General features: G+C 40.0%; 2 protein-coding genes and 1 long non-coding RNA gene across 3 annotated transcripts; 1 reads left to right on the forward strand and 2 right to left on the reverse strand.

Moving 5' to 3' along the window:
* Positions 1-171: 171 nt before the first annotated feature.
* oaz1a (ornithine decarboxylase antizyme 1a) lies at positions 172-6,024 on the reverse strand. Its single transcript, XM_069680140.1, is given in 6 exon segments — positions 172-800; positions 1,501-1,586; positions 1,766-1,941; positions 2,543-2,629; positions 2,631-2,697; positions 5,841-6,024. Coding segments are annotated over 6 exon segments (666 nt in total). The 5' UTR covers positions 5,960-6,024; the 3' UTR covers positions 172-669.
* A 1,122-nt stretch (positions 6,025-7,146) lies between these two features.
* Positions 7,147-9,114, forward strand: LOC138607072 (uncharacterized). The gene is made up of 5 exons (XR_011309386.1): positions 7,147-7,239; positions 7,417-7,479; positions 7,566-7,700; positions 7,881-7,957; positions 8,625-9,114. It is a non-coding gene; the product is annotated as an uncharacterized lncRNA (long non-coding RNA).
* Positions 9,115-9,184: 70 nt separating this feature from the next.
* On the reverse strand, positions 9,185-12,577 carry amh (anti-Mullerian hormone). The gene is made up of 7 exons (XM_069679618.1): positions 12,481-12,577; positions 12,009-12,293; positions 11,763-11,932; positions 11,554-11,665; positions 11,377-11,476; positions 10,845-11,275; positions 9,185-9,612 (listed from the first exon to the last, which is right to left on the reverse strand). Exons 1-7 carry the CDS (start codon positions 12,575-12,577, stop codon positions 9,218-9,220), a joined length of 1,590 nt encoding a protein of 529 aa, XP_069535719.1. The 3' UTR covers positions 9,185-9,217.
* Between the last annotated feature and the right edge of the window lie 931 nt (positions 12,578-13,508).

The following is a 13,508-nucleotide window of genomic DNA, read 5'->3' on the forward strand; positions in this document are numbered from 1 at the left end:
GCAGAGAGACTGGGAAGCCAGTGGGACACAGCCATAGCGAGCCTTGATGACAGTAGATTGCATGTCACGGCTTCAGTGTTTAGATGTGAGAAGAAGACGGAAGTTCCTGCGACGCCTGGACACATTAACCCAAACAGGCTGTAAGTATGAATGACTTCACAAGACCAAAGCTGCCACTTTAAGGTGAGCTCTTTTATTTAGTACAGTTACAACATGCAGATTTCTATCAAGTCAATCAAAGCAACATGAAAATCATGCACACATTAAAAAATTAATATAAACAGGAGAATCAAATGATAATCACTATGAAAAACAGACCTACTTACAAGAGTAAGATGAATTTAGATCGATCATAAATATCACACTGTGGAGATGATCATCGGGGAGGGTGTATAGGAAGTCAGCACTACACATCAGGGGGAGTAATACAGTGGTGAGGACACATCGCCCAGATATCAGACGGGCGTTTGCTCTACATTCCTGGTATGTTAACATCTTAACCCTAGTGCAAATATCATTGAAACACAGCACATGATAGGTAAAGGTAAAACAAACACAAAGAAATCTCAACCATAATTAAGTCGGATAATATATTCCTTTCCAAAAATCAAAACGATGTGTGGGTGTGGATTGAAATAAAAGGAAACATTTGTAACTGCTCGGCGTCATTTAATCGTCGTCAGAGGAGTCTCGCTCGATGCTGTAAGCCATGAAGAAAGCGTCAGGGCGGGAGGGGACGAGGGGATGACCCGGTCTCACAATCTCAAAGCCCAGGAAACTGAACGTACGGAGCAGGGGTGCTGAGGAGAAACAGGATGGAGACAGATGTTAGGTCTTGAAGACTTGTACAGAAACTACAAACTTCCTGCCTAAAAAACGTGAGGATAAATTACGACATTATTTATCCTCAGCGGACTAAATTCATGACAGAGGGCAAAGACTGGTCAGTAATTCTTGTAATAGTTGACTCCTACTGTTGGATTTGTAAGGCTAGAGGCAAATAGATAACTAGTGAAACACTGTCTAAAGTCTGTTTGAATTGTTTGTTCAGGTTTATTTTGTTAGCAATAGTTTAAGTTTGATTCTTGCCGTTTGCTGCCATCCGACCCTTTTTCTTCTTTACTGTTTTATATCACATCACCTTTGATTGTCTAATGTACATCTTCAATTACACATCTGTTATCAAGCGTGCCTAAAGTATCGCCTGCACAGTCCGGCCGACATTAGCTTCCCAAGTCCCCTCTTGGTTCAGGCGTTTCCCAGAAAAACCCTTATTGAAGCCAATAACAACACTAATCCCTAATAATAATAATAATACTGTGTTTAACCATCTGAATTGGATGGAACTGTTGGATGGGATTGTTTAAAATTATTGCTGTACATTTCACAAATGCTAAACTAGTGAATGGATTACTTTAAAGGTTTGAATGAAAATAGAATAAAATGACTTTTATATTAAAGCATTCACAGTTTAAGGAACAAAGACAGAAAAGGTCTCACCTCTATCGTCTCGGTTCTTGTGGAAACAGATGAACACGTGATCGACCTGCAGCTGCTCTTCTGCAAATTCCAGCAGAAGGGCGAAACTGTAAAAAACAACGGAGACAAAAAATGTTAATGTTTTATAAGAGGGACGTTAACGAATATCAGAAGAAATCTCAATAACAAGGATATACAAAAGTTTGGTGCTTTGGCATTTGACCAAGTCAATAAATGAGCTTTTATTCAATTTCAGATCTGTGATAAAAACAATCCTGCTACACACCTGTCTTTGCTGCCCTCGGGCAAAGCTCCAGGAGGGATTTCGACATAAACGTTCCCTCCTTTCAGCGCCGCCCTCCAGACACAATGTTTGCCCTCAGAGCGACGAGGCTCAATGAGCAGGAAGCGCACTCTGCTGTTTGCAGGGGGAGGCTCCTCAAGTACCAGCAACTGAGCATCCTAGAGGACAGAGGGGAGAAATGACAAGAGAAAATTAACCTATTGTAAAAAAGGAAAGAACGGTGAAATTACCCAAAAATGTACCGCTGTCCAAGGTAAATGCTAATTTGACAGAATTTCAATGAAGATCACGTAACCAACAACAACAAGTCAAATAACTGAAGATGAGATGCAGAAATAAAAAGCTTTATATCACTTTCATTAATCAGACTTGTTAACATAGAGCATTAGCCTTAGATCAAGTGTGCATGATTCACTGACTCCTGATTATTATCGAACATGTTTTCATCAGTGTTCTTGTGCTGTAATGAAACATCTTAAAATTACCGCAAAGAAACTGCACACTAATCTGCAGCACAAAAACGTCTCGACAAAACAATGACATTCATTCATTAGCTTAAATGAGGTCAAACTGTGCTACAAATTGCTGAGTCGCAAATATCTGACTTAGTTTGTCTTCCTTCCAGTTAATAAGCATCTTTTTCTGCGCAGTTAGCTCAATGTAGGTCCAAACTGCACACCTACTGCACCTGATCAAAACAAACTCCTAACAAAAGAGGAACCAAACTGCTGTAAGATTTTAAAAAGTGGTTTGACTTACAGAGTAGAATAGCTTAGCTGAAAGATTGCGATCCCGCTGGTCATTCCCTCGCCCACCTGGGATCTTCAGGGGTGGGAGAGGGGCATCAGGAGCACCACAGAGGCCCCGGACACTGGTTACTGCAACAGCGGGAGCACCTCCTGGGACTGGAGATACTGGAAGGTGAAACAAACACACACACGGATGGAGGCATTGTAAGTGGCGTATTCACTGGAGGTTCTGCTACCAAACACAAACCAGACAGCTAATATACAGAGCAGGCTTTGTACATATTACACAGTTTAGTAATCCATCTCTGAAATAGTAAAACAGTTGCTTAAGTTCAATCAGTAACTGTCCTCAATAATGCTCAAACGTTTGAGCGACATGTTGACTCTAACAGACACGGAGCGGGAACGTATGTGTCACTGTAGCAAGTCGCTGACGACACATTAAAAGGAAAATGTCATAGTTTAGTGTGTCAGCTGTCAATCAAATATTTACAAACCCCTCAGATTAATTTTTGGTCTCACAAAGACATACTATGATCCTGATCACTATGCCCTGTTAAACAGTGCAGGTATGTGACGTTTACTTCCTAAAACAGATTTGCGTGCCTCGGTTTCCATGAGGTAACTTCAGGCTGGTCACATGATTCATTGAGGTCTGCCAGAGGAACAGGCTCAGTTTGTGTAACCATTAGCCTACATTAGTCCGCCTGCGCTGCTCCAGTTTACAACAGGCTGGGACAAACACCAGTTAAGCGAGTGAGATCAGCCATTTTAATTCACAGGCCAGCCAATGTGCTCTATAGAATTAGCATGGCTTGCTTGCGTAGAGGTCTGTGTGTGCAGCTGCATATATTTACAGTGTTGAGTGTAAGCTTATTCTCAGAGCTCGTATCTGGAACACAACCTATTAGCAGCTTCCACAGCAACACACACGCTCACAGATGCTCTCTTACGCAAATGCCACTGCTGTGCTATATGTGGAGCAGATGTGTGAAAACCAAATGAGGACCATTGTCACTTCCATAATAACTCGGGCTAACCGAGCGAATATGCAACATAAGCCTATTGCCTGGTTGTGCAAGGCATCGGAGATTGCCAACTAACACAGGTCACCCAAATCCCATTATGAGATTATGTAAAACAGCCAATTAGCATCTTCACATAGAGGCTTCAGTGCCAACTCTTCATTAAAACCAACACAGCACAAAGCTTTTAATCAACTTCCTGTGTTTGAAAATCCCCATGTCTACCACAGACAGGAACACAAACGCACACCGTGGTCACATGAGCTATGAGTCTTGAGCTTCTGCTTGCGCAAGAGCGCCTTATCCGTGTATGAAATTAACCATGTATTGTTATATTGTAAGTATTGTTCGGGGAAATGTTGGTGCTTCAGAGTGACATATCAGCCTAATCTCAAAGTAGACCACAGGATTATTAGTTTGAAAGGGCACCTGGTATTAGGGATGGACAATATAACAATATACAGCCTATTGTCAAAACCACATGAAAATGTCTATATGTGTTTTTCTATATCGTCTCTATCGTGATGTCACAAAAGCAGCGACCGAACTGCTTTACAGCAATATTTACAACACTTTACGTTCTAATCCTTGCATGTCGGAGTGAACCTGGAGCGAACTATAGAGGGAGGTGCTGTTTATTAACATGGAGAGGGTGGAGACACAACGTGCGGACACACAACGTGCAAAAACGGAAACTCTGTACTTTTTATTTGTCACGTGTGCAAATCACACAGGATTATCCACAGGCTTATTATTTGTTAAATTACCAGAAAACATGATATATCGTGATAAATATCTTAATCGAGATATGAAAACTCCTATATCTTGATATAGGATTTTCGCCCAGCCCTAACCTGGTAAAAACATGGCTGAAAATCTACATCTACATCTACTTCTCTTCCCATATTAAACACAATCTTTAAAAAGTCTCCACCATTAGAGTGTTGCTATGACAATGAATGCCAAATCACAAATGACGACCGACGAGTCTGATAATAAGTATAGATCTATTGAGCAACAGACATCATGTGTACAACATGTCATTATTGGACGCCCTGTTCTTCATGCCACCCCCCTTCGCAGTGCAGTGGAAATTTCCTATGAGTCCTTCACAACACTGTAGAGCCAGACAAACAGCCTCGACCAAAATCTTGTCAGGACACGACTGAGAAAAAAAACCTTAGCTAATCGCTCCGAACATGTTCATGTGTGAGACACATATTCAGAGGAATCAACTCCTCTGTGTCTCATTTCCAGTTAGTCATTACATTCAATTAAGCGAACCAAAAAAACAAGCCGTCTCCTGACACCTTTGGTTGGCAAATGCCTCCACAATGGTTGGCATAATATTTATTTAGACTTTAGCGAAAAGCTGATGTTGGCTTAAATGTTAAACCACCTCGACTGACTGCCCTGTTTTAGACAAAATAGGTACATCCGATCCTTTTCAAATCACATGTAAACACTAGCTGGTGCCTGAGCCCAGTGGGGGGAAAAAAACAACCCACACAACGAATCACCAATTCACCATCATGTCAAGTACGTTGGTTAGCATCGAGCTAACTTAACATAACGTCATGTAACTGTTTAAGTATTCCATGTATTTTGACAAAGTAAAATATACTTATAAAATGTTGATGTAATTTTCATTGATTTTTTACAGCGGCAACAATATAACATCCTCGACATAGTGAGAGCAAACGCAGGTAGCAACTCACCTACACTGACATTTATCGATTTATATACCCAGCACACTTTAAATAAAAAAGAAAAACAAAATGCAGCTGTTCAGATCCTTAACTCAAGATATTTTCAAATATATAGAAAGCTAGCTAGATAACATGCTATCCATTGCTAATCGACCGTTTGAATGATAGCTATCTAGCCCCTTAGCATGTAGCTTATAAATCTATGTGGCGTTTCGCGTATTAGCTTGTACGTTAGCCTAGCCAGCTAGCTTGAGCCTGGACACCGACAGCAGCGCAGAATGATTTGTCCGATTTGCTGAGGTTATGTTAAATGTTAAGTTAACTGTCACACAATCACAATACAACTCTGAAATTCATAATGATTTAGTAAAGACATTAACCTAATGATGAGGTATGAAATCAAATGTTATAAATCAACTGTATTTCGGAAATGTCAACGAAATTATTAATGCTGTTATGTAAACAAGAAACACGGGGGGCGATGTATCTCTCAGCTAGGCCGCAGTTTTTGAACTTAGCTTAGCATGCTAATGTAGTTAGCTTATAGCAATGCATAGCGACAACAACAACATACCTTTCACTTTCAGGTTTATTACTGGATTGCTCAATAACAGGCATCTCGGGTAAGTTTCTCTCTTTTTCTCTAACAAAACAATGACTATTCAAAATCGTCTGTAGGTTAGATTTAACCATCCGGCCAACGTCCACACCAGCTGCTCGCTCTGTCCTCCCCTCTTCGCCTAATGCCGAGCTCGAGCTCAGAGCTGGCAGTATGCAGTGCTTGTCAGGGGCGTGTCCTGTCGCTCATGACGTGGGACTGTGAAAATATGACGCAGTTACTTAACTAGACATTTTTAATGAAAACCTAACATTATGGTTTTTACATCCTATGTTAAATCCTACCTGGAAACAGTAACATATTGCACAAATCCTTAAGCCTTGAAAATCAAGCTTTTTGTGATGGATTATTTTAACTTTTTCTGCCTTATGTTGTTTACCTTAATGTATTTTCATTTATATGTATATTTATGTTACACCTTGAGCTGACAACCTATTCTCTATTGTTGAAATGTACTGTACTTTCAATTTGTAAGTAATGTTTTGAAAAAAGAAACGAGTAGACATTTTAAATGAAAGTTAATGGACCCTTGAGATGGTGTCAGTCACTAATATAATAATGAGTCAATGTAAATAATAAAACAAGTACAAGTCCTATCCAATGATGGCTTTAGCTTAAATTGTGAGGTAGAAGTACAGCAATTCCGTCTGAAATGCAACACAATAAAAGTAAAAAGGTGCATTTAAAGTGCCAGTACCTATGTAGAGAATAAAATTAATGTTCTTATTAATTTTACTTTATGCTACTTTTTGACTAAGCCTGCTCCCAGTAGAAAATATAAACACTCCAATCTTATATGTGCAATCATACAAGTACCCTCAATGTACATGTTACAACATATGCAACAACTCATATGCAATAAACAATATTATATATGCAACAAGTTGCTGTTTTAGAGTTGTTTTCAACTGTTGATTATATTGTGCACTGTGTGCTCTTTGTGGCCTGTCTCTTTGCTGCTGTTAACGACGGAAATCCCCATTGTGGGATCAATAAAGGTTTTCTTATTCTTATTCTCTCCACAACTGATACCGAACACACTGGCAAAAGGTGTAGCGTGTTAGATCTATTTTATTCCTCTCCTATTGGGCAAGTTGGTTTGATATTTAATAAGTCCATGTCTATTGAAGAGATACAAATGCAAGTTACTGTAGTTTGCCCATTGGCTTGCTGGGAAGTAACAGTAGCAACTTTTTTCAACGTCGTCCATCTGTGCCTGTCAATCAAGGAGCAGCGGGCATGCTGCAGGCTGTTCATAACACCGTGTCTGGTCCCTGCAGAACAGAAATCACTATCAACACAACCACGTTAACTTTCCCTTCAGTGAAGAGATATAACTAAAGGGTCAAATCAGGTAAGTTTCATTTTTTTTAATCTGGATTGGGTCTTATAACACTAAAATAAACCCTTTAAACTGTATTTTTCTTTTCAGCTAACTGCAGGTGCCTATTTTAAGCTGCCTAATGTTAGTCTGTGACATACAGAAGCTTACAGTCTGAGAGGCTGTTCACAACTTACAGCTTTCTTTCAGATCCAACGTAAACCTCAACCTACAGCACTTTTGCAGCCAAAGTTAAAACATCTGAAATCATAAGTAAGAAAACTCTCCATGCTACAATCAACTGAGTGAATACAGAGGCAACTAGTACATGCGTCTGACTGGTTTGTGTCCGTCCACAGTGTCTTATGAACGGATTCTGTCCATTGAAAATTTGAGTGATGTTCCAAATCCATGGAAGGGAATCACTATGAACCGCTGCTTGGTGCTGGCACTGGTGGTGCTGCTCGTGAGCTCAGGGGTCAATGAGCTGCATGGTGGGTACTGTAATCATTCAACCTCATGTAAAGGACGGAAATACACTGCTGTATATCTTAAGTTGACAGAAAGTATCATTGTGTTTGTTTCAGCATTGTTGCAGAAATATAAAGCATGTATTTTATATAAACAATGCTTCTAAATAGCATTTTGTAAACTCTTCTTCCTCTGTTTTCTAGACGCTATGGATGCCTTTGTTGAGGAGACAGGTATAAGGTCTTTCATTGGAAGCCTGCAGGATGGTTCAATAACTCAGGTATTGTTCATCTCTGTAATGCTTGCAGAATCCTACCTGTTAGTTTCTATGTTGAGTCAGTTAAAGGGCCACTTATGTTTCTGTGAATATAACTATTTCTCACACTTCTTAGTTGATATAAATCAGGTGACCCCCTTGTTTATGCCCCTGTTGGCACTTTGTATTGTATTAAAGTCAGCAAATCAAGTTGCCAAACCTTTTCCTCATCAAGCTGATGGAGATTTGGAGAAAGTCTTGACAGAATGTGGGAATACAGAGACCCTTGATTTGTCCAAATGTCTATTAACATACAGCTCATTACAGGGATTAGCACATATACCAGACTCCACCTAATGCCATTTTACCAGTTTAAGTCCTCCAGTTTACTGCTTATTTTGTAAAAACGCCTTACAGTTTTAAATAGTTCAACTATCTCAAGAGCATGATAAAATGTATGTTTGATTTTGTGAGATTAATAGGCTAATAATGTTTTAGCAATGCTTTTGCATTGAAGTATGACTATACTTCTTTGCATGATATAACATAGTGTTTCCATTTGTAAAATCTAGACCTTGAAGTGACTGTACGATAAGCAAGTGGATTTATGGAGATATATTTTTTTACATGTGTTTTTACATCATGTGTATTTGAGCTGTACTGTGGGTTACTTCCTGCTTTCTGCCTGCAGATTTCCATATGGGACAATTTAATGTGGTGGTGGGGATCGGAAGAAGTCGGAGTGATAAGAAGAAGAAAAAAGCCTATGAGCAGCAAAGTAATCCTGAAACCCAAAATGAGAGAATGATTAGTATTATGTAACGTTTAAAGATAATATAAGAAACCGGTTTCTAAATAAGGACCATTAACAGTATTTAATATACCTTGCATTTAATAACATAAAGATACAGAATGTTACATCTTATCCATTTTTAAATAAAAAATATTTAGATTCAAATGTCTTCTTTGATTTAAAAAAGAAAAATATGTACACAGATAGATGATAATGCTCATATTTGACCTATCTGGAAACACAATTAACCTTTGTTCCAATAGCTTTGATAAATGCTTGGTGTGCAGATCATTGTGCTGTATACAGATAAGTGCAAAGAACACATTGTCTCTATATGTGGAAATACAAAGCTTAAAGCAACCTCTGTGAATAAACATGTACATTTACTACCATGACTACAGTGTGAATAAATATGTTTTTTTGTTTTTTTTTATTAGTGACTGTTGTTGACTTGTTTAAGATTTAAAACATCTTCCAAAGAGAAAACTGCTTCAGCGACATCCACACTTCTTTGCCACCACATCTTGTTTCATGGAGAGCTCAGTGCCGTGTTCGTACAAATCCACCACCTCCAGGGGTTCGTAGGACACAGGCACACAGCACGGTGCCCGCTCCTCTGCGTTGTGGGAGCTGAGCAGGATGGCATGGTTGTTGGCGTTGACCAGGGAGAAAGTACAGGAGCCATGGCAGTTGTTGATGTTAGCAGTGTTTGGACCAACCACATATCTTTCAAGAGACACGGTGAGGCTCCTCAGCCCACATATAGTGCCACTCATTGAGTTGTTGCTGCCAGCTCTGGTGGCCCGCAGTCTTTTCTCCACCTCATACACACGGGCCACCGTCTGAAGGGCCTTCAGCAGCAGAAACGCACAGTACTGGCTTTCTCCTGTGCAATGCAGAAGGGAAACAGGAGCATCAAGAATAGCACTTGGATTATTTACCAAAGATATCTAAATGTATGGAAAATAAAGGGCTTCAGGCTTTAGGATTGTGATTCACAAGCAGGGGTACTTTTACCAGGGGGTGCACGGAGAGTTTGTGACATAAATAGACTTATTTGATAAAACAGAAATTATTATTGGTATTTAAAAAATGGTCAGGCTATCTGCACATTGATCCAGATAGATAACATCTAAAAAGTACCGCATTTTACACTTAGAAATCCATTAATACTTAAGTTACAATTACTTTAAGTTATGTAAAAACAGTTAGCTAACAGCAATGGATAAAACACTAAAATAGTTAGCCAAAAGTAGCTAATAGGTAAATGGTTGAAATAGATAGCTTTAGCTGCTTAATGCTAAACCCTAAATAGCTCAAACTGATGGATGAACGGTTGAATTAACAAACGTAGCTTAAACAATAAAACGTTTATGCTTTTAACTCAAAGCAACAGGTAACTTAAACCATAAGCTAAAAGAAGCTAATGGCTTAACTAGCTAGCTAAAGTCTTAAATAAGACAGTTTGTGAAATGGATTAACAGTTGAAATGGTTAAAAGTGATAGGTTAACAGCAGAAAATGATAGCTTAGCTTAAAGAAAAGCCTAAATTAATTCATAAACTGATGAAACAGTTAGCTAAAAGCGATGGGTAAAGCTTGAAATAGTTGACCAAAAGTAGCTTATGGATAGACAGTTTAAATAGCTAAAAGTACTGATAATTAAACAGCTGAAATAGTTAGCTTAAACCAATGGATAACTGCAACATTAGTTAGCTTGAAGTAGCTTATGCTTAACTGTTGAAATAGATAGCTATGAGTAATAGATGGAAAGTTGAAATGGCTAGAATTAATTGATATCACACAGCTTTAATCAGTGGTTAAAACAAACAATTGATAGTGGTTAAATTAGTTAGCATAAAGTCATAGATGAATGGCTGAAACATCAATGGTAGTAGTGTGATCGTATGAATGTAAATTTAATCCTAATCATTGACGGACCAACTGTATAAAAATAGATATCAACACTTGCTTTTACATGCAGTTTTATATTATTAATTAAGTCTACGTTTAAAACATGACAGGGATGTCATCTAAGTGGGTACTTGAGTTCACAGCTGAGGGGGTGTGGGGATGAATCTAACAGAAGGCGACTGTTTTCTTGAAGGCTACACATCACCTGTGGCCAGTTCCTTCTTCGGAAATGCACTGTGTTCTCTGAGCCTCCCCAGCCTCTGCGTGGCCCTGCGACCCTCATCCTCCTCCCTAATAACTGCCATTATCTGCATCACGTTCTGCTCCAACCTCTGCCTGAGCTCCTCCAGCAGTGCAGGAGACATAGCCAGCTCTCCATGCTGTACATGAAAGTTGGAGCCCCAGCTGGAGAACGAGAAGATGGTGAGGGCCGAGGAGTTCATCAGTCCTGACAGCAGGGTCTCGCTGGAGGACAAGCCAAGGGTCAGGGGAGGCAGAGACTGTAAGGAGTCGAGCTGGAGTGGAGGGGAGGCAGTGTGGTCCTGAGGCAGGACATCACCCAGGAACCGCCTCAGCTCACAGAGGAAGGAGGAGGTATGTGAAGGGGTCATGGACTGACCTGATACATGTATGTGTCTGAAAAAGACAGTAAATAATGACTTACTGACCAGTACTGGCAGTAGTCTGGTAAAATATCAGTAGAGAACAACAAAAGGGAACAACAAAGCCTAGTCAACCTTGTATCACTTCCTCTTTCCCCTGAGAAAAGCAGAAGTGGAGTCATGCTGATGTTACTTTCTGATTTTCCACCAATAAGGAGGTCTTTTAGCCTTTGGTCTGCAAATAGAGGACATGTGAGGAGAGCGCACGTGCAATAAGAAATGTTTCTGTGTGCTAGTCATGTTAAGTCTTACTCATAACAGGGGAATTTGTCTCAGCAGAAATCCTCCACTTGTGGTGGACTTTGCCCTCTGATTCTTTTCCTGCCAGCATAATGAACTGTGTTTCTCCTGAAATGCACACAGACTAGAAAGGACAACAAGAAAACAACAAAATATCAACATCAACAGCACATTTTGAGACTTCCAGGCAGTTTGTCATACATTTTTCCCACCAGGCCTACCTGTGTGTGAGGATGCAGCGACTGGCTAGTGAAAGTGACATCCAGGTTTCCCAATGTGATTGGACTTTCAAATGCCAAGAGCAGAGCAGGGTTTGGTTTGAGCAAAGGAGAATGCGGGAGGTCAAAGGTCAACTTGAGCGCTCCTCTCTCGTCTCCCTCTGCCAAGAGCCCTGATAGAGAAAACAAAACGTCATGAGATAAAAAAATATTCAAACAAAATTGATTGCAATCAGAGAGCACTGTTACCTCCAGCGAGATGCAAAACCTCCAATCCATGCCTGAGGTTTCTGCTCGCTTTCTTTGCGAGCTCCGATAAGACTGAGCCCGATGAGTTATCAGAGTCGGTGCAGACTCCAAACAGAGATAAGGTGCGGTTTGAGATTTCACCGCTGTTCCCCACACCTTCGCGCAATGCTGCTAATATATCATCCACAAAGCACGGGCGTAGGTGAGGGACGTGATGAGAAACAGATGAGGTCATTGTTGACGAGGTGTGCTGTGCATTTTCTATTTCCAAACCGTCCCCTGTGTCTGGAAATGAACAGATTACATTGCACGCTGAGAAACAGAGGCAGGAACGGCATGCAAACAATACATCTTACGCAGTAATCAAGCTATAAAAGTGTGACACAACATAAAATATAAAGGCACAAAATTGCATGAATAATAACGCACACATTTCCAGGGGTTATAGTTGCTACAAATTGTGCATTCTGACCTGTCATTGTGGGGTTGTAGGGCGGGATCAGAGCCACACAGCACTTAGTCCAGCAAAGCATCAATGCTCCACAGTAGAAGAAATCCACAACCAACATAGTTCGCTGTATGTTGCCTATGTGGTCAAACTCATGAAGATGGGACTTATATCCTCCCGCCTCCCCTCTCACTAAACGGGGATCACGCTGCCAAAAAAAGGAATATCAAGTGTCCTTGATGATTTAGACAGAGGACTCTATTTGGTCAGAAAGGGGCCCCCCCAAACCTCCGCAGCAGTCAGATAACACGAGAGAAGGAAAGGCTATAGGAGGCGCTTTGGTTGGTCTGTTTGTAAACCAGGATTAAAGGAGGTGAGGTTTGTGAGCTTTCATGATCATAGAGTGACCTCGAGTCTTTCTCACACCATCTTAAACAAAAAACGCCCCAAACTGGAAGACCAGAACTTTTGTTTCAATCTTTCATGGTTATAAAGCAAAGACATGTATGAGTTTCAGTGCTGTAATTCATCAAATCAATGGAGCTTTGCAAAAAAACGGAGGTAAATTCAAATAAAGTAAATAGTAAATATAAAATACTTGCTCTGTAACTTAAATATAGAGTGGAAGTTAAAGCTAAAAATACAGTAGTGGATTGCTGCAGATGGATATCTTTATCTTTGAAGAACATTTGAAAAGCTGCCCTTTTTGAGGATGATGCCCTCAGTATCAGGACACTAAAACTTCTCCTTTAAGGTGATTTTTAAGGAATAGTTCAATATTATGAGAAATAAATGTATTCACTTTCTTTGCGAGAGTACAACAAAAAGATTGATACCACTCTTGTGTGTATGTGCATTACATAGAAAGATGCAGCCCGAAGACGGTTAGCTTAGCTTAGCATAAGGACGGGAAACACAGGGAAGCTGGTAGCTTGGCTCTTTCCCAAGTAAAAAACACAACAAAGTTTTAAACATTACTAGTCAACATGGAATATATCATATTCTTATAATCCATACAAAATCTTGTGAGAGCATCAACTGTAGCTACTAGT

The sequence above is a fragment of the Semicossyphus pulcher genome, unplaced genomic scaffold (assembly GCF_022749685.1).
Source record: "Semicossyphus pulcher isolate SPU_LCO1_2020_fin unplaced genomic scaffold, fSemPul1.0.p SCAF_4, whole genome shotgun sequence".
Classification (NCBI taxonomy): Eukaryota; Metazoa; Chordata; class Actinopteri; order Labriformes; family Labridae; genus Semicossyphus; species Semicossyphus pulcher.